This window comes from Pseudorasbora parva, chromosome 6 (genome assembly GCF_024679245.1).
Source record: "Pseudorasbora parva isolate DD20220531a chromosome 6, ASM2467924v1, whole genome shotgun sequence".
Lineage (NCBI taxonomy): Eukaryota > Metazoa > Chordata > Actinopteri > Cypriniformes > Gobionidae > Pseudorasbora > Pseudorasbora parva.
The window spans coordinates 664,497-685,512 of record NC_090177.1 but is presented as its reverse complement, the minus strand read 5'-3'; the positions used below and the strand labels follow the sequence as shown (position 1 = coordinate 685,512).

The 21,016-nt window shown below is 42.6% G+C and overlaps 3 protein-coding genes across 3 annotated transcripts; all 3 read right to left on the bottom strand.

Moving 5' to 3' along the window:
- Positions 1–4,733: 4,733 nt before the first annotated feature.
- Positions 4,734–6,010, bottom strand: LOC137078253 (sericin-2-like). Its single transcript, XM_067445406.1, has one exon. The coding sequence runs from the start codon at positions 5,993–5,995 to the stop codon at positions 4,874–4,876; it is 1,122 nt and encodes a 373-aa protein (XP_067301507.1). The 5' UTR covers positions 5,996–6,010; the 3' UTR covers positions 4,734–4,873.
- Positions 6,011–11,642: 5,632 nt separating this feature from the next.
- On the bottom strand, positions 11,643–13,132 carry LOC137078254 (sericin-2-like). Its single transcript, XM_067445407.1, has 2 exons — positions 13,021–13,132; positions 11,643–12,950 (listed from the first exon to the last, which is right to left on the bottom strand). The coding sequence occupies exon 2, from the start codon at positions 12,857–12,859 to the stop codon at positions 11,783–11,785; it is 1,077 nt and encodes a 358-aa protein (XP_067301508.1). The 5' UTR covers positions 12,860–12,950; positions 13,021–13,132; the 3' UTR covers positions 11,643–11,782.
- Positions 13,133–15,236: 2,104 nt separating this feature from the next.
- LOC137079131 (dentin sialophosphoprotein-like) lies at positions 15,237–20,557 on the bottom strand. The gene is made up of 4 exons (XM_067447095.1): positions 20,446–20,557; positions 18,895–20,375; positions 15,658–15,846; positions 15,237–15,400 (listed from the first exon to the last, which is right to left on the bottom strand). The coding sequence occupies exons 2-4, from the start codon at positions 20,282–20,284 to the stop codon at positions 15,237–15,239; spliced, it is 1,743 nt and encodes a 580-aa protein (XP_067303196.1). The 5' UTR covers positions 20,285–20,375; positions 20,446–20,557.
- Between the last annotated feature and the right edge of the window lie 459 nt (positions 20,558–21,016).

Genomic DNA, 21,016 nt, shown 5'->3' with positions numbered 1-21,016 from the left:
CCATAGTGGATTCCAAGTGATCAAGGACTCATGATGTTCCAGTTCAGTCCATTGCAAATGTTCCATCAGAAGTGGGTCTGGGTCTGCTTAGTACAGTAGAGTTTCATTCATCCTTGAAAATGTATATTAAATGTGAAATATCATCTATAAACACTATGTCTGCGGACTGATTATCTGGCGGCGCTCAATAATTGGGAAGAGGCCTGTCTTTATGTGTTTGGCTCCCGTTCACTTCTGGAAGGCTCTAGGACCACCACACTTGCACTCCTGTCTACGTTTCAGTGCCCCCTATCAGAATCCAGAGTTTCGAGAAGATCTGAAATACATGTTTTTCAGACACAAAAAATATATAAGGGGTATGGGTTTTTTGGGGTGACAATTTTGAGTTTTTCTGATCTTCTTAAATCTCTGGATTCCCATAGGTGGCACGGAAGCGTACACTGGAGCGCAAGTCTGGTGGCCCTACAGCCCTCAGGAGCGGAAACACAAAGGCATCCCATTTCCAATTTATGCAGTGGCACCCAAATAAGGGGCCCATGGACACTGCTTTTTCTATGCAAATGAAGAACTCATATTACTCAAAAGTTAGATGAATGTGTGCGGTTGAGTTTGCCTAGTACAGCAGAGGTGTTTTAATCCATGAAAATGTATATTAAATGTGAAATATCATCTTTAAACAATGTGTCCGCGGACCGGTTATCTGGCGGCGCTCAATAATTGGGAAGAGGCATGTCTTTATGTTTTTGGCTCCTGTTCAGCTCTGGAAGGCTCTAGGGCCACCACACTTGCACTACGGTCAGTGCCCCCTATCAAAATCTAGAGTTTCAAGAAGATCTGAGATACATGTTTTTCCAACCCAAAAAATTTATAAGGGGTACCCCTTTGGGTTTTTTGGGGTGACAATTCTGTGTTTCTCTGATCTTCTCGAATCTCTGGATTCCCATAGGGGGCCTCTCTCATCACACTAGGTGAAGTAAACTAGGTACTGCACACTATATAAAGTACACTAGGTAGTACACCCTAGGTGAAGCAAACTAGGTAGTGCACACTAGTGTAAGTACACTAGGTAGTGCACACTTGGTGAAGTACACTAGATAGTGCACACTAGATGAAGTAAACTAGGTAGTGCACACTAGATGAAGTAAACTAGGTAGTGCACACAAGGTGAAGTGCACTAGGTAGTGCACACTATGTGAAGTACACTAGGTAATGAACACTAGGTGAAGTACACTAGGTAGTGGACATTAGGTGAAGTACACTAGGTAGTTATGTTTATTTACAGGTAGTGCACACTAGGTGAAGTACACTAGGTAGTTAAGGTTAGTTATCCTCTATAATCCCGCCTCTTGAGTGATACCCAGAAATTTTGAATATTGTGATCTAATATGTTTTCTGACCTGTAAGGTTGCCAGAATAATAATCATACACGGTGTGTTAATAGGCCAGAGGAGAACTGGCACCCCGACTGAGTCTGGTTTCTCTTAAGGTTTATTTTTCTCTATCATGCCCTGATGGAGTTTTGGTTACGCAGTAACAGCTGCGTGGCCTGAGCGCGGGGATCTGGTGGTGGAACTCGTTGGGCGGCGCGGTTCCACAATTTGCCTCCGTGAGATGCTTTAACAACACTTCCATGACTGAGGAGGAGCAGCTGCCTGGAAAGACACCAAGGGAAGGGGAAAAAAGTTTTAAAAAATGACAGACACGGCCAAAATTAATTTGGGCGGGTTTGCTTGTCGGTGTTTCCTCCCAAATCTGCCCGCATTCTCCACCAGTATTACGGGGTGAGGAATCACGCATCAGAAGCGCATTGCAATAGTCAAGTCTAGAAATGAGCAGGGCTTGGACAAGAAGCTGTGTTGCATGCTATGTAAGGAACAGTCTGATCTTCCTGATGTTGTGCAACACAAACCTGCATGACCGAGCTGTCTTTGAGATGTGGTTTTTGAAGGACAGCTGGTAAAATCGTGTTGTATGGTCAGATTAGCAGGGAAGACGAGCAGCTCAGTCTTTGCTAAATTGAGCTGCAGGTGATGTTTTTTCATCCATGCCGAGATGTCCGCCAGACAGCTTGAGATTCGTGCAGCTACTGTCGGATCATCTGGTTCCAAGGAGAGGTAGAGCTTGTGTGTCATCAGCATAACAATGATATGAGAGGCTGTGTGCCTGAATAATGGGTCCCAGTGATGTAGTGTAAATGGAGAAGAGGAGAGGTCCAAGCAGTGAGCCCTGAGGAACCCCCGTGGTCAGTTGATGTGTTTTTTGGATACCTCTCCTCTCCAGACAACCTTAAAAAAAGCTACCTGTGAGATAGGACTCAAACCAGTGGAGTGGAGTCCCTGTGATGCCCAGTGATGAGAGGGTGGATAGGAGAATCTGATGATTCACAGTGTCAAAGGCAGCAGACAGATCAAGGAGGATGAGGACTGATGATTTGGATGCAGCTTTAGCCAGCCGCAGGGCTTCAGTAACTGACAATAATGCCGTCTCAGCTGAGTGGCCCTTTTTGAAACCTGACTGGTTTATGTCCAGTTGATTAGACTGTGAGAGGAAAGATGAGACCTGGAGACTTTAAAACAACTCTTTCTAGTGTTTTCGCTATGAATGGTAGGAGAGAAACAGGTCTGTAGGTCAAGTGACATCAATGGAATGGCTGTTGAATGTGTCTCCAGTTTCAAGTTCCTTGAATTTGGCCTAAACAGAATGAGAACATGGATCCATCATGCCTTGTTACCACTGTGCAGGCTGGTGGTGGTGGTGTAATGGTGTGTAGGATGTTTTCTTGGCACACTTCAGGCCCCTTACTGCCAATTGGGCATCGTTTAAATGCCACGGTCTACCTGAGCATTGTTTCTGACCATGTCCATCCCTTTATGACCACCATGTACCCATCCTCTGGTGGCTACTTCCAGCAGGATAATGCACCATGTCACAAAGCTCCAATCATTTCAAATTGGTTTCTTGAACATGACAATGAGTTGACTGAACTAAAATGGCCGCCACAGTCACCAGATCTCAACCCAATAGAGCATCTTTTGGATGTGGTGGAACGGGAGCTTCGTGCCCTGGATATGCATCCCACAAATCTCCATCAACTGCAAGATGCTCTCCTATCAATATGGGCCAACATTTCTAAAGAATGCTTTCAGCAGCTTGTTGATCAATGCCACGTAGAATTAAGGCAGTTCTGAAGGTGAAAGGGGTCAAACACAGTATTAGTGTGTGTTCTTAATAGTCCTTCAGGTGAGTGTATTTAGCCTACCTGGTTATGGTCTGGTCTCCTATTGTTGCAGGCTTTGAAGCATGTCAAAATCTAATCAAAACAAAAAACAAAACAAAAAGAGAAAAACACTTTTCTGCTAATTTTTTCTTTTTAAAAACCCCTCTCAAACAAAAACTATTTAAAGGCGCTCGGTTCAGTGTTGCCGAGTCTGGAACTGGCCTATTTTTACACTGTTGATGTGGATTGCTACTTGGTAGCCTATAGTCCACAGGTTTAAGTAAGCAATATTACAAATATAACAATGCCATTCTGTACAATACTGTTTTTTTTCCAATAGTGTCAGGAAAAACCACAGCAGCACTGTAGAAGCTGATTATACGCTATCGAAATTGACAAATTCTCCGACAGCTAAAAGATATGGTTTTTACAATCACAAACAACTGCTTAGAATAGATCTACGCTCCAAAACTTTGAAGCAGAAACATTGTGTAAGTTAAGAGAAAGCAGAGAAAAACTCACTCGCACCTGCATTACTCTCAGCAAACTCAGAGAGAGGTTACAACGCATTGCAGATTTTAGTACACAAATAAACAAAACCTGAAACATTTTCTTCTGAAGTCAAAAACCTTTAAATAGAACGTCATGAATGTGTTGTGTCATCTAGCAACAACCTACACATCCCAGGATAAATGCTTCAGATAAAATCAAAAGGGCTACAGTCGCAAACTATTATTTGAACAGAAAAGCAAACACTGCATAGGCATGGAATACTGTATAAATAACCAATTAAAATTCTGAATGGATATGTCACCTTAAAAAAAAAAAAAAGTGTGGAAAGGTCACTCCCTTAATCACTAAAAAGTTAACCTCAATTCAACACAACCTTACAATATTCCACTGTGGCCAATGAAGCCGTCTGCACAATGAATCTCATCTAGCCTACATTTTGTTATAAATTAGTTTAGATCAAGATTTGAGAGTGGATTCAACTTAAATGTATTTGCTTGGCTAGTCAGTAAAACAAAAATATCCCAAATGATAAATTTGCAGTATTGAGCAATGCAGCCATTGGAAATAAACATTATGCTCTCAAAACAGTTGATATACCATTCTAGAAAATATGATTCTAGACGTGCCGTTGTCACACTGAAACCCTTTAAATACTTGAAGTAATGAACACCTGTATCATATGAGAAGTCACTTGGTTTGATGTAAGATTAGAAACCTAAAGAAATGGATGAAAACAAATCTTTAGCGCCACAAAACGCATGTAACAAATGTTGGACAAACCAGTCCTTCTTTCTGCTTTAGATATTGCTAGCAATGTCCTGTCATAGTCTAAGAAATTAAAGTAAGAAGCAGTGTTGACAGAACTTTAGTGCAAGAATTGTTGGGCAAGACCCAACCTCAAGACAGGGCACCCGTTACCCACATGCTAATAGCATTACAAACTAACCCAAGAGTCTGTAAAGAGCTTATTCTACAAGCAAAGTAGGGTTAACAAACCAACACATTCAGAAATATAAAATTTATTTTGTTACACAAAATCTTGGATCATGCAAACAGTTAAGAAACAGCCAAAATATAACCATCAGCCAGACCCCTCATTATCCAGGATGAAGAACCGGATCCCCCCCGAGCCGGCTGACAGAATCAGATCCCCTCAGCATTATTCTGGGTTAAGGTGGAGTTGACAGAACCAGATCCCTCTGCATTATTCTGGGTTAAGGTGGAGTTGACAGAACCGGCTCCCTCAGCATTATTCTGGGTTAAGGTGGAGTTGACAGAACCGGATCCCTCAGCATTATTCTGGGTTAAGGTGGAGTTGACAGAACCAGATCCCTCAGCATCATCCTGGGTGAGGGTGGAGTTGACAGAACCGGATCCCTCAGCATTATTCTGGGTTAAGGTGGAGTTGACAGAACCAGATCCCTCAGCATTATTCTTGGTTAAGGTGGAGTTGACAGAACCGGATCCCTCAGCATTATTCTGGGTTAAGGTGGAGTTGACAGAACCAGATCCCTCAGAATCATCCTGGATGAGGGTGGAGTTGACAGAACCGGATCCCTCAGCATTATTCTGGGTTAAGGTGGAGTTGACAGAACTGGATCCCTCAGTATTATTCTGGGTTAAGGTGGCGTTGACAGAACCAGATCCCTCAGCATCATCCTGGGTGAGGGTGGAGTTGACAGAACCGGATCCCTCAGCATTATTCTGGGTTAAGGTGGAGTTGACAGAACCAGATCCCTCAGCATTATTCTTGGTTAAGGTGGCGTTGACAGAACCGGATCCCTCGGTATTATTCTGGGTTAAGGTGGCGTTGACAGAACCAGATCCCTCAGCATCATCCTGGGTGAGGGTGGAGTTGACAGAACCGGATCCCTCAGCATTATTCTGGGTTAAGGTGGAGTTGACAGAACCAGATCCCTCAGCATTATTCTTGGTTAAGGTGGAGTTGACAGAACCGGATCCCTCGGTATTATTCTGGGTTAAGGTGGCGTTGACAGAACCAGATCCCTCAGCATCATCCTGGGTGAGGGTGGAGTTGACAGAATCGGATCCCTCAGCATTATTCTGGGTTAAGGGCGAGTTGACAGAACCGGATCCCTCAGTATTATTCTGGGTTAAGGTGGAGCTGACAGAACCAGATCCCTCAGCATTATTCTGGGTTAAGGTGGCGTTGACAGAACCAGATCCCTCAGCTAACACCAAAAGTAACAAGAACCATGCAAATGGGTTATTAAACTCATACTCTTTAACACAACAACAGAACATTAGATTAAGAAACACAAAGAGGTCTACAAACTTTTTCCAGCATTACTCCAGGAAGGATCCAAGGATACCGCTTCAATTGGGGAGCTGAAAACTGGAAAACACAGATATTAAACAAAAACAAATAATACAATTTACGTTAAGCAAACAAAAAAATAACTCACCATGACACACCAACTGGTGATAAAGAACCATTAAAACGGTAACTTTAATCAAGCCCATTGTATAACACAACCCAAACCACTAAGAAAGCAAATGCCAGCAAAATGTCCGAACCAACCAAGTCTTTTAAAGCCAAACAGAACACCATTTGTACCACCTGGAGGACTCGTTAACTCATTATTGGAGCAAATCAGCTAATTAATGAGATCAATAATTAATCAATCACTCAGCATTGAAGCTGATGTTATATCCCATAGAACTGAAGTTTCAATGTTCATCTCTTGTGATTCATTGAGCTCTACTGAATGAAAACCCAACACACACACAGACACACACACAGACACACACACACACACACACACACACACACACACACACACACACACACACACACACACACACACACACACACACACACACACACACACACACACACAGAGTATTATTCCACATCAACTGGTAAAAAAGCACCAAATAAATGAATTATATCAGTTTTTCGTCCAGACAGATCCAGCATTTTGGGAGCCTGAAACCACTATTTTTAAAAACCCAGAATGGATAAATCTGAAAATTACACCGTTGTGTTTTCATGTGTACAGCCAATCCATACAAACACAAACAACTCTATGATATTTAAATATTTAAAAAAAAAAAACATTTAAAACAACCCAAACTCACCTATATACATATAGAATGCTGCTTTTGCTGCATAGTGCACAATTTTGTAAATGAAATTAAATAAATAAATCAACTCCATAGTGGATTCCAAGTGATCAAGGACTCATGATGTTCCAGTTCAGTCCATTGCAAATGTTCCATCAGAAGTGGGTCTGGGTCTGCTTAGTACAGTAGAGTTTCATTCATCCTTGAAAATGTATATTAAATGTGAAATATCATCTATAAACACTATGTCTGCGGACTGATTATCTGGCGGCGCTCAATAATTGGGAAGAGGCCTGTCTTTATGTGTTTGGCTCCCGTTCACTTCTGGAAGGCTCTAGGACCACCACACTTGCACTCCTGTCTACGTTTCAGTGCCCCCTATCAGAATCCAGAGTTTCGAGAAGATCTGAAATACATGTTTTTCAGACACAAAAAATATATAAGGGGTATGGGTTTTTTGGGGTGACAATTTTGAGTTTTTCTGATCTTCTTAAATCTCTGGATTCCCATAGGTGGCACGGAAGCGTACACTGGAGCGCAAGTCTGGTGGCCCTACAGCCCTCAGGAGCGGAAACACAAACGCATCCCATTTCCAATTTATGCAGTGGCACCCAAATAAGGGGCCCATGGACACTGCTTTTTCTATGCAAATGAAGAACTCATATTACTCAAAAGTTAGATGAATGTGTGCGGTTGAGTTTGCCTAGTACAGCAGAGGTGTTTTAATCCATGAAAATGTATATTAAATGTGAAATATCATCTTTAAACAATGTGTCCGCGGACCGGTTATCTGGCGGCGCTCAATAATTGGGAAGAGGCATGTCTTTATGTTTTTGGCTCCTGTTCAGCTCTGGAAGGCTCTAGGGCCACCACACTTGCACTACGGTCAGTGCCCCCTATCAAAATCTAGAGTTTCAAGAAGATCTGAGATACATGTTTTTCCAACCCAAAAAATTTATAAGGGGTACCCCTTTGGGTTTTTTGGGGTGACAATTCTGTGTTTCTCTGATCTTCTCGAATCTCTGGATTCCCATAGGGGGCCTCTCTCATCACACTAGGTGAAGTAAACTAGGTACTGCACACTATATAAAGTACACTAGGTAGTACACCCTAGGTGAAGCAAACTAGGTAGTGCACACTAGTTGAAGTACACTAGGTAGTGCACACTTGGTGAAGTACACTAGATAGTGCACACTAGATGAAGTAAACTAGGTAGTGCACACTAGATGAAGTAAACTAGGTAGTGCACACAAGGTGAAGTGCACTAGGTAGTGCACACTATGTGAAGTACACTAGGTAATGAACACTAGGTGAAGTACACTAGGTAGTGGACATTAGGTGAAGTACACTAGGTAGTTATGTTTATTTACAGGTAGTGCACACTAGGTGAAGTACACTAGGTAGTTAAGGTTAGTTATCCTCTATAATCCCGCCTCTTGAGTGATACCCAGAAATTTTGAATATTGTGATCTAATATGTTTTCTGACCTGTAAGGTTGCCAGAATAATAATCATACACGGTGTGTTAATAGGCCAGAGGAGAACTGGCACCCCGACTGAGTCTGGTTTCTCTTAAGGTTTATTTTTCTCTATCATGCCCTGATGGAGTTTTGGTTACGCAGTAACAGCTGCGTGGCCTGAGCGCGGGGATCTGGTGGTGGAACTCGTTGGGCGGCGCGGTTCCACAATTTGCCTCCGTGAGATGCTTTAACAACACTTCCATGACTGAGGAGGAGCAGCTGCCTGGAAAGACACCAAGGGAAGGGGAAAAAAGTTTTAAAAAATGACAGACACGGCCAAAATTAATCTGGGCGGGTTTGCTTGTCGGTGTTTCCTCCCAAATCTGCCCGCATTCTCCACCAGTATTACGGGGTGAGGAATCACGCATCAGAAGCGCATTGCAATAGTCAAGTCTAGAAATGAGCAGGGCTTGGACAAGAAGCTGTGTTGCATGCTATGTAAGGAACAGTCTGATCTTCCTGATGTTGTGCAACACAAACCTGCATGACCGAGCTGTCTTTGAGATGTGGTTTTTGAAGGACAGCTGGTAAAATCGTGTTGTATGGTCAGATTAGCAGGGAAGACGAGCAGCTCAGTCTTTGCTAAATTGAGCTGCAGGTGATGTTTTTTCATCCATGCCGAGATGTCCGCCAGACAGCTTGAGATTCGTGCAGCTACTGTCGGATCATCTGGTTCCAAGGAGAGGTAGAGCTTGTGTGTCATCAGCATAACAATGATATGAGAGGCTGTGTGCCTGAATAATGGGTCCCAGTGATGTAGTGTAAATGGAGAAGAGGAGAGGTCCAAGCAGTGAGCCCTGAGGAACCCCCGTGGTCAGTTGATGTGTTTTTTGGATACCTCTCCTCTCCAGACAACCTTAAAAAAAGCTACCTGTGAGATAGGACTCAAACCAGTGGAGTGGAGTCCCTGTGATGCCCAGTGATGAGAGGGTGGATAGGAGAATCTGATGATTCACAGTGTCAAAGGCAGCAGACAGATCAAGGAGGATGAGGACTGATGATTTGGATGCAGCTTTAGCCAGCCGCAGGGCTTCAGTAACTGACAATAATGCCGTCTCAGCTGAGTGGCCCTTTTTGAAACCTGACTGGTTTATGTCCAGTTGATTAGACTGTGAGAGGAAAGATGAGACCTGGAGACTTTAAAACAACTCTTTCTAGTGTTTTCGCTATGAATGGTAGGAGAGAAACAGGTCTGTAGGTCAAGTGACATCAATGGAATGGCTGTTGAATGTGTCTCCAGTTTCAAGTTCCTTGAATTTGGCCTAAACAGAATGAGAACATGGATCCATCATGCCTTGTTACCACTGTGCAGGCTGGTGGTGGTGGTGTAATGGTGTGTAGGATGTTTTCTTGGCACACTTCAGGCCCCTTACTGCCAATTGGGCATCGTTTAAATGCCACGGTCTACCTGAGCATTGTTTCTGACCATGTCCATCCCTTTATGACCACCATGTACCCATCCTCTGGTGGCTACTTCCAGCAGGATAATGCACCATGTCACAAAGCTCCAATCATTTCAAATTGGTTTCTTGAACATGACAATGAGTTGACTGAACTAAAATGGCCGCCACAGTCACCAGATCTCAACCCAATAGAGCATCTTTTGGATGTGGTGGAACGGGAGCTTCGTGCCCTGGATATGCATCCCACAAATCTCCATCAACTGCAAGATGCTCTCCTATCAATATGGGCCAACATTTCTAAAGAATGCTTTCAGCAGCTTGTTGATCAATGCCACGTAGAATTAAGGCAGTTCTGAAGGTGAAAGGGGTCAAACACAGTATTAGTGTGTGTTCTTAATAGTCCTTCAGGTGAGTGTATTTAGCCTACCTGGTTATGGTCTGGTCTCCTATTGTTGCAGGCTTTGAAGCATGTCAAAATCTAATCAAAACAAAAAACAAAACAAAAAGAGAAAAACACTTTTCTGCTAATTTTTTCTTTTTAAAAACCCCTCTCAAACAAAAACTATTTAAAGGCGCTCGGTTCAGTGTTGCCGAGTCTGGAACTGGCCTATTTTTACACTGTTGATGTGGATTGCTACTTGGTAGCCTATAGTCCACAGGTTTAAGTAAGCAATATTACAAATATAACAATGCCATTCTGTACAATACTGTTTTTTTTCCAATAGTGTCAGGAAAAACCACAGCAGCACTGTAGAAGCTGATTATACGCTATCGAAATTGACAAATTCTCCGACAGCTAAAAGATATGGTTTTTACAATCACAAACAACTGCTTAGAATAGATCTACGCTCCAAAACTTTGAAGCAGAAACATTGTGTAAGTTAAGAGAAAGCAGAGAAAAACTCACTCGCACCTGCATTACTCTCAGCAAACTCAGAGAAAGAGGTTACAACGCATTGCAGATTTTAGTACACAAATAAACAAAACCTGAAACATTTTCTTCTGAAGTCAAAAACCTTTAAATAGAACGTCATGAATGTGTTGTGTCATCTAGCAACAACCTACACATCCCAGGATAAATGCTTCAGATAAAATCAAAAGGGCTACAGTCGCAAACTATTATTTGAACAGAAAAGCAAACACTGCATAGGCATGGAATACTGTATAAATAACCAATTAAAATTCTGAATGGATATGTCACCTTAAAAAAAAAAAAAAGTGTGGAAAGGTCACTCCCTTAATCACTAAAAAGTTAACCTCAATTCAACACAACCTTACAATATTCCACTGTGGCCAATGAAGCCGTCTGCACAATGAATCTCATCTAGCCTACATTTTGTTATAAATTAGTTTAGATCAAGATTTGAGAGTGGATTCAACTTAAATGTATTTGCTTGGCTAGTCAGTAAAACAAAAATATCCCAAATGATAAATTTGCAGTATTGAGCAATGCAGCCATTGGAAATAAACATTATGCTCTCAAAACAGTTGATATACCATTCTAGAAAATATGATTCTAGACGTGCCGTTGTCACACTGAAACCCTTTAAATACTTGAAGTAATGAACACCTGTATCATATGAGAAGTCACTTGGTTTGATGTAAGATTAGAAACCTAAAGAAATGGATGAAAACAAATCTTTAGCGCCACAAAACGCATGTAACAAATGTTGGACAAACCAGTCCTTCTTTCTGCTTTAGATATTGCTAGCAATGTCCTGTCATAGTCTAAGAAATTAAAGTAAGAAGCAGTGTTGACAGAACTTTAGTGCAAGAATTGTTGGGCAAGACCCAACCTCAAGACAGGGCACCCGTTACCCACATGCTAATAGCATTACAAACTAACCCAAGAGTCTGTAAAGAGCTTATTCTACAAGCAAAGTAGGGTTAACAAACCAACACATTCAGAAATATAAAATTTATTTTGTTACACAAAATCTTGGATCATGCAAACAGTTAAGAAACAGCCAAAATATAACCATCAGCCAGACCCCTCATTATCCAGGATGAAGAACCGGATCCCCCCCGAGCCGGCTGACAGAATCAGATCCCCTCAGCATTATTCTGGGTTAAGGTGGAGTTGACAGAACCAGATCCCTCAGCATTATTCTGGGTTAAGGTGGAGTTGACAGAACCGGCTCCCTCAGCATTATTCTGGGTTAAGGTGGAGTTGACAGAACCGGATCCCTCAGCATTATTCTGGGTTAAGGTGGAGTTGACAGAACCAGATCCCTCAGCATCATCCTGGGTGAGGGTGGAGTTGACAGAACCGGACCCCTCAGCATTATTCTGGGTTAAGGTGGAGTTGACAGAACCAGATCCCTCAGCATTATTCTTGGTTAAGGTGGAGTTGACAGAACCGGATCCCTCAGCATTATTCTGGGTTAAGGTGGAGTTGACAGAACCAGATCCCTCAGAATCATCCTGGATGAGGGTGGAGTTGACAGAACCGGATCCCTCAGCATTATTCTGGGTTACGGTGGAGTTGACAGAACTGGATCCCTCAGTATTATTCTGGGTTAAGGTGGCGTTGACAGAACCAGATCCCTCAGCATCATCCTGGGTGAGGGTGGAGTTGACAGAACCGGATCCCTCAGCATTATTCTGGGTTAAGGTGGAGTTGACAGAACCAGATCCCTCAGCATTATTCTGGGCTAAGGTGGAGTTGACAGAACCGGCTCCCTCAGCATTATTCTGGGTTAAGGTGGAGTTGACAGAACCGGATCCCTCAGCATTATTCTGGGTTAAGGTGGAGTTGACAGAACCAGATCCCTCAGAATCATCCTGGATGAGGGTGGAGTTGACAGAACCGGATCCCTCAGCATTATTCTGGGTTAAGGTGGAGTTGACAGAACTGGATCCCTCAGTATTATTCTGGGTTAAGGTGGCGTTGACAGAACCAGATCCCTCAGCATCATCCTGGGTGAGGGTGGAGTTGACAGAACCGGATCCCTCAGCATTATTCTGGGTTAAGGTGGAGTTGACAGAACCAGATCCCTCAGCATTATTCTGGGTTAAGGTGGCGTTGACAGAACCAGATCCCTCAGCTAACACCAAAAGTAACAAGAACCATGCAAATGGGTTATTAAACTCATACTCTTTAACACAACAACAGAACATTAGATTAAGAAACACAAAGAGGTCTACAAACTTTTTCCAGCATTACTCCAGGAAGGATCCAAGGATACCGCTTCAATTGGGGAGCTGAAAACTGGAAAACACAGATATTAAACAAAAACAAATAATACAATTTACGTTAAGCAAACAAAAAAATAACTCACCATGACACACCAACTGGTGATAAAGAACCATTAAAACGGTAACTTTAATCAAGCCCATTGTATAACACAACCCAAGCCACTAAGAAAGCAAATGCCAGCAAAATGTCCAAACCAACCAAGTCTTTTAAAGCCAAACAGAACACCATTTGTACCACCTGGAGGACTCGTTAACTCATTATTGGAGCAAATCAGCTAATTAATGAGATCAATAATTAATCAATCACTCAGCATTGAAGCTGATGTTATATCCCATAGAACTGAAGTTTCAATGTTCATCTCTTGTGATTCATTGAGCTCTACTGAATGAAAACCCAACACACACACAGACACACACACAGACACACACACACACACACACACACACACACACACACACACACACACACACACACACACACACACAGAGTATTATTCCACATCAACTGGTAAAAAAGCACCAAATAAATGAATTATATCAGTTTTTCGTCCAGACAGATCCAGCATTTTGGGAGCCTGAAACCACTATTTTTAAAAACCCAGAATGGATAAATCTGAAAATTACACCGTTGTGTTTTCATGTGTACAGCCAATCCATACAAACACAAACAACTCTATGATATTTAAATATTAAAAAAAAAAAAAACATTTAAAACAACCCAAACTCACCTATATACATATAGAATGCTGCTTTTGCTGCATAGTGCACAATTTTGTAAATGAAATTAAATAAATAAATCAACTCCATAGTGGATTCCAAGTGATCAAGGACTCATGATGTTCCAGTTCAGTCCATTGCAAATGTTCCATCAGAAGTGGGTCTGGGTCTGCTTAGTACAGTAGAGTTTCATTCATCCTTGAAAATGTATATTAAATGTGAAATATCATCTATAAACACTATGTCTGCGGACTGCTTATCTGGCGGCGCTCAATAATTGGGAAGAGGCCTGTCTTTATGTGTTTGGCTCCCGTTCACTTCTGGAAGGCTCTAGGACCACCACACTTGCACTCCTGTCTACGTCTCAGTGCCCCCTATCAGAATCCAGAGTTTCGAGAAGATCTGAAATACATGTTTTTCAGACACAAAAAATATATAAGGGGTATGGGTTTTTTGGGGTGACAATTTTGAGTTTTTCTGATCTTCTTAAATCTCTGGATTCCCATAGGTGGCACGGAAGCGTACACTGGAGCGCAAGTCTGGTGGCCCTACAGCCCTCAGGAGCGGAAACACAAAGGCATCCCATTTCCAATTTATGCAGTGGCACCCAAATAAGGGGCCCATGGACACTGCTTTTTCTATGCAAATTAAGAACTCATATTACTCAAAAGTTAGATGAATGTGTGCGGTTGAGTTTGCCTAGTACAGCAGAGGTGTTTTAATCCATGAAAATGTATATTAAATGTGAAATATCATCTTTAAACAATGTGTCCGCGGACCGGTTATCTGGCGGCGCTCAATAATTGGGAAGAGGCATGTCTTTATGTTTTTGGCTCCTGTTCAGCTCTGGAAGGCTCTAGGGCCACCACACGTGCACTACTGTCTACGCCTCAGTGCCCCCTATCAGAATCTAGAGTTTCAAGAAGATCTGAGATACATGTTTTTCCAACCCAAAAAATTTATAAGGGGTACCCCTTTGGGTTTTTTGGGGTGACAATTCTGTGTTTCTCTGATCTTCTCGAATCTCTGGATTCCCATAGGGGGCCTCTCTCATCACACTAGGTGAAGTAAACTAGGTACTGCACACTATATAAAGTACACTAGGTAGTACACCCTAGGTGAAGCAAACTAGGTAGTGCACACTAGTTGAAGTACACTAGGTAGTGCACACTTGGTGAAGTACACTAGATAGTGCACACTAGATGAAGTAAACTAGGTAGTGCACACTAGATGAAGTAAACTAGGTAGTGCACACAAGGTGAAGTGCACTAGGTAGTGCACACTATGTGAAGTACACTAGGTAATGAACACTAGGTGAAGTACACTAGGTAGTGGACATTAGGTGAAGTACACTAGGTAGTTATGTTTATTTACAGGTAGTGCACACTAGGTGAAGTACACTAGGTAGTTAAGGTTAGTTATCCTCTATAATCCCGCCTCTTGAGTGATACCCAGAAATTTTGAATATTGTGATCTAATATGTTTTCTGACCTGTAAGGTTGCCAGAATAATAATCATACACGGTGTGTTAATAGGCCAGAGGAGAACTGGCACCCCGACTGAGTCTGGTTTCTCTTAAGGTTTATTTTTCTCTATCATGCCCTGATGGAGTTTTGGTTACGCAGTAACAGCTGCGTGGCCTGAGCGCGGGGATCTGGTGGTGGAACTCGTTGGGCGGCGCGGTTCCACAATTTGCCTCCGTGAGATGCTTTAACAACACTTCCATGACTGAGGAGGAGCAGCTGCCTGGAAAGACACCAAGGGAAGGGGAAAAAAGTTTTAAAAAATGACAGACACGGCCAAAATTAATCTGGGCGGGTTTGCTTGTCGGTGTTTCCTCCCAAATCTGCCCGCATTCTCCACCAGTATTACGGGGTGAGGAATCACGCATCAGAAGCGCATTGCAATAGTCAAGTCTAGAAATGAGCAGGGCTTGGACAAGAAGCTGTGTTGCATGCTATGTAAGGAACAGTCTGATCTTCCTGATGTTGTGCAACACAAACCTGCATGACCGAGCTGTCTTTGAGATGTGGTTTTTGAAGGACAGCTGGTAAAATCGTGTTGTATGGTCAGATTAGCAGGGAAGACGAGCAGCTCAGTCTTTGCTAAATTGAGCTGCAGGTGATGTTTTTTCATCCATGCCGAGATGTCCGCCAGACAGCTTGAGATTCGTGCAGCTACTGTCGGATCATCTGGTTCCAAGGAGAGGTAGAGCTTGTGTGTCATCAGCATAACAATGATATGAGAGGCTGTGTGCCTGAATAATGGGTCCCAGTGATGTAGTGTAAATGGAGAAGAGGAGAGGTCCAAGCAGTGAGCCCTGAGGAACCCCCGTGGTCAGTTGATGTGTTTTTTGGATACCTCTCCTCTCCAGACAACCTTAAAAAAAGCTACCTGTGAGATAGGACTCAAACCAGTGGAGTGGAGTCCCTGTGATGCCCAGTGATGAGAGGGTGGATAGGAGAATCTGATGATTCACAGTGTCAAAGGCAGCAAACAGATCAAGGAGGATGAGGACTGATGATTTGGATGCAGCTTTAGCCAGCCGCAGGGCTTCAGTAACTGACAATAATGCCGTCTCAGCTGAGTGGCCCTTTTTGAAACCTGACTGGTTTATGTCCAGTTGATTAGACTGTGAGAGGAAAGATGAGACCTGGAGACTTTAAAACAACTCTTTCTAGTGTTTTCGCTATGAATGGTAGGAGAGAAACAGGTCTGTAGGTCAAGTGACATCAATGGAATGGCTGTTGAATGTGTCTCCAGTTTCAAGTTCCTTGAATTTGGCCTAAACAGAATGAGAACATGGATCCATCATGCCTTGTTACCACTGTGCAGGCTGGTGGTGGTGGTGTAATGGTGTGTAGGATGTTTTCTTGGCACACTTCAGGCCCCTTACTGCCAATTGGGCATCGTTTAAATGCCACGGTCTACCTGAGCATTGTTTCTGACCATGTCCATCCCTTTATGACCACCATGTACCCATCCTCTGGTGGCTACTTCCAGCAGGATAATGCACCATGTCACAAAGCTCCAATCATTTCAAATTGGTTTCTTGAACATGACAATGAGTTGACTGAACTAAAATGGCCGCCACAGTCACCAGATCTCAACCCAATAGAGCATCTTTTGGATGTGGTGGAACGGGAGCTTCATGCCCTGGATATGCATCCCACAAATCTCCATCAACTGCAAGATGCTCTCCTATCAATATGGGCCAACATTTCTAAAGAATGCTTTCAGCAGCTTGTTGATCAATGCCACGTAGAATTAAGGCAGTTCTGAAGGTGAAAGGGGTCAAACACAGTATTAGTGTGTGTTCTTAATACTCCTTCAGGTGAGTGTATTTAGCCTACCTGGTTATGGTCTGGTCTCCTATTGTTGCAGGCTTTGAAGCATGTCAAAATCTAATCAAAACAAAAAACAAAACAAAAAGAGAAAAACACTTTTCTGCTAATTTTTTCTTTTTAAAAACCCCTCTCAAACAAAAACTATTTAAAGGCGCTCGGTTCAGTGTTGCCGAGTCTGGAACTGGCCTATTTTTACACTGTTGATGTGGATTGCTACTTGGTAGCCTATAGTCCACAGGTTTAAGTAAGCAATATTACAAATATAACAATGCCATTCTGTACAATACTGTTTTTTTTCCAATAGTGTCAGGAAAAACCACAGCAGCACTGTAGAAGCTGATTATACGCTATCGAAATTGACAAATTCTCCGACAGCTAAAAGATATGGTTTTTACAATCACAAACAACTGCTTAGAATAGATCTACGCTCCAAAACTTTGAAGCAGAAACATTGTGTAAGTTAAGAGAAAGCAGAGAAAAACTCACTCGCACCTGCAGTACTCTCAGCAAACTCAGAGAAAGAGGTTACAACGCATTGCAGATTTTAGTACACAAATAAACAAGACCTGAAACATTTTCTTCTGAAGTCAAAAACCTTTAAATAGAACGTCATGAATGTGTTGTGTCATCTAGCAACAACCTACACATCCCAGGATAAATGCTTCAGATAAAATCAAAAGGGCTACAGTCGCAAACTATTATTTGAACAGAAAAGCAAACACTGCATAGGCATGGAATACTGTATAAATAACCAATTAAAATTCTGAATGGATATGTCACCTTAAAAAAAAAAAAAGTGTGGAAAGGTCACTCCCTTAATCACTAAAAAGTTAACCTCAATTCAACACAACCTTACAATATTCCACTGTGGCCAATGAAGCCGTCTGCACAATGAATCTCATCTAGCCTACATTTTGTTATAAATTAGTTTAGATCAAGATTTGAGAGTGGATTCAACTTAAATGTATTTGCTTGGCTAGTCAGTAAAACAAAAATATCCCAAATGATAAATTTGCAGTATTGAGCAATGCAGCCATTGGAAATAAACATTATGCTCTCAAAACAGTTGATATACCATTCTAGAAAATATGATTCTAGACGTGCCGTTGTCACACTGAAACCCTTTAAATACTTGAAGTAATGAACACCTGTATCATATGAGAAGTCACTTGGTTTGATGTAAGATTAGAAACCTAAAGAAATGGATGAAAACAAATCTTTAGCGCCACAAAACGCATGTAACAAATGTTGGACAAACCAGTCCTTCTTTCTGCTTTAGATATTGCTAGCAATGTCCTGTCATAGTCTAAGAAATTAAAGTAAGAAGCAGTGTTGACAGAACTTTAGTGCAAGAATTGTTGGGCAAGACCCAACCTCAAGACAGGGCACCCGTTACCCACATGCTAATAGCATTACAAACTAACCCAAGAGTCTGTAAAGAGCTTATTCTACAAGCAAAGTAGGGTTAACAAACCAACACATTCAGAAATATAAAATTTATTTTGTTACACAAAATCTTGGATCATGCAAACAGTTAAGAAACAGCCAAAATATAACCATCAGCCAGACCCCTCATTATCCAGGATGAAGAACCGGATCCCCCCCGAGCCGGCTGACAGAATCAGATCCCCTCAGCATTATTCTGGGTTAAGGTGGAGTTGACAGAACCAGATCCCTCAGCATTATTCTGGGTTAAGGTGGAGTTGACAGAACCGGCTCCCTCAGCATTATTCTGGGTTAAGGTGGAGTTGACAGAACCGGATCCCTCAGCATCATCCTGGGTGAGGGTGGAGTTGACAGAACCGGACCCCTCAGCATTATTCTGGGTTAAGGTGGAGTTGACAGAACCAGATCCCTCAGCATTATTCTTGGTTAAGGTGGAGTTGACAGAACCGGATCCCTCAGCATTATTCTGGGTTAAGGTGGAGTTGACAGAACCAGATCCCTCAGAATCATCCTGGATGAGGGTGGAGTTGACAGAACCGGATCCCTCAGCATTATTCTGGGTTAAGGTGGAGTTGACAGAACTGGATCCCTCAGTATTATTCTGGGTTAAGGTGGCGTTGACAGAACCAGATCCCTCAGCATCATCCTGGGTGAGGGTGGAGTTGACAGAACCGGCTCCCTCAGCATTATTCTGGGTTAAGGTGGAGTTGACAGAACCGGATCCCTCAGCATTATTCTGGGTTAAGGTGGAGTTGACAGAACCAGATCCCTCAGCATCATCCTGGGTGAGGGTGGAGTTGACAGAACCGGATCCCTCAGCATTATTCTGGGTTAAGGTGGAGTTGACAGAACCAGATCCCTCAGCATTATTCTTGGTTAAGGTGGAGTTGACAGAACCGGATCCCTCAGCATTATTCTGGGTTAAGGTGGAGTTGACAGAACCAGATCCCTCAGAATCATCCTGGATGAGGGAGGAGTTGACAGAACCGGATCCCTCAGCATTATTCTGGGTTAAGGTGGCGTTGACAGAACCAGATCCCTCAGCATCATCCTGGGTGAGGGTGGAGTTGACAGAACCGGATCCCTCAGCATTATTCTGGGTTAAGGTGGAGTTGACAGAACCAGATCCCTCAGCATTATTCTTGGTTAAGGTGGCGTTGACAGAACCGGATCCCTCGGTATTATTCTGGGTTAAGGTGGCGTTGACAGAACCAGATCCCTCAGCATCATCCTGGGTGAGGGTGGAGTTGACAGAACCGGATCCCTCAGCATTATTCTGGGTTAAGGTGGAGTTGACAGAACCAGATCCCTCAGAATCATCCTGGATGAGGGTGGAGTTGACAGAACTGGATCCCTCAGTATTATTCTGGGTTAAGGTGGCGTTGACAGAACCAGATCCCTCAGCATCATCCTGGGTGAGGGTGGAGTTGACAGAACCGGATCCCTCAGCATTATTCTGGGTTAAGGTGGAGTTGACAGAACCAGATCCCTCAGCATTATTCTTGGTTAAGGTGGCGTTGACAGAACCGGATCCCTCGGTATTATTCTGGGTTAAGGTGGCGTTGACAGAACCAGATCCCTCAGCATCATCCTGGGTGAGGGTGGAGTTGACAGAATCGGATCCCTCAGCATTATTCTGGGTTAAGGGCGAGTTGACAGAACCGGATCCCTCAGTATTATTCTGGGTTAAGGTGGAGCTGACAGAACCAGATCCCTCAGCATTATTCTGGGTTAAGGTGGCGTTGACAGAACCAGATCCCTCAGCTAACACCAAAAGTAACAAGAACCATGCAAATGGGTTATTAAACTCATACTCTTTAACACAACAACAGAACATTAGATTAAGAAACACAAAGAGGTCTACAAACTTTTTCCAGCATTACTCCAGGAAGGATCCAAGGATACCGCTTCAATTGGGGAGCTGAAAACTGGAAAACACAGATATTAAACAAAAACAAATAATACAATTTACGTTAAGCAAACAAAAAAATAACTCACCATGACACACCAACTGGTGATAAAGAACCATTAAAACGGTAACTTTAATCAAGCCCATTGTATAACACAACCCAAGCCACTAAGAAAGCAAATGCCAGCAAAATGTCCAAACCAACCAAGTCTTTTAAAGCCAAACAGAACACCATTTGTACCACCTGGAGGACTCGTTAACTCATTGTTGGAGCAAATTAGCTAATTAATGAGATCAATAATTAATCAATCACTCAGCATTGAAGCTGATGTTATATCCCATAGAACTGAAGTTTCAATGTTCATCTCTTGTGATTCATTGAGCTCTACTGAATGAAAACCCAACACACACACACACACACACACACACACACACACACACACACACACACACACACACACACAGAGTATTATTCCACATCAACTGGTAAAAAAGCACCAAATAAATGAATTATATCAGTTTTTCGTCCAGACAGATCCAGCATTTTGGGAGCCTGAAACCACTATTTTTAAAAACCCAGAATGGATAAATCTGAAAATTACACCGTTGTGTTTTCATGTGTACAGCCAATCCATACAAACACAAACAACTCTATGATAT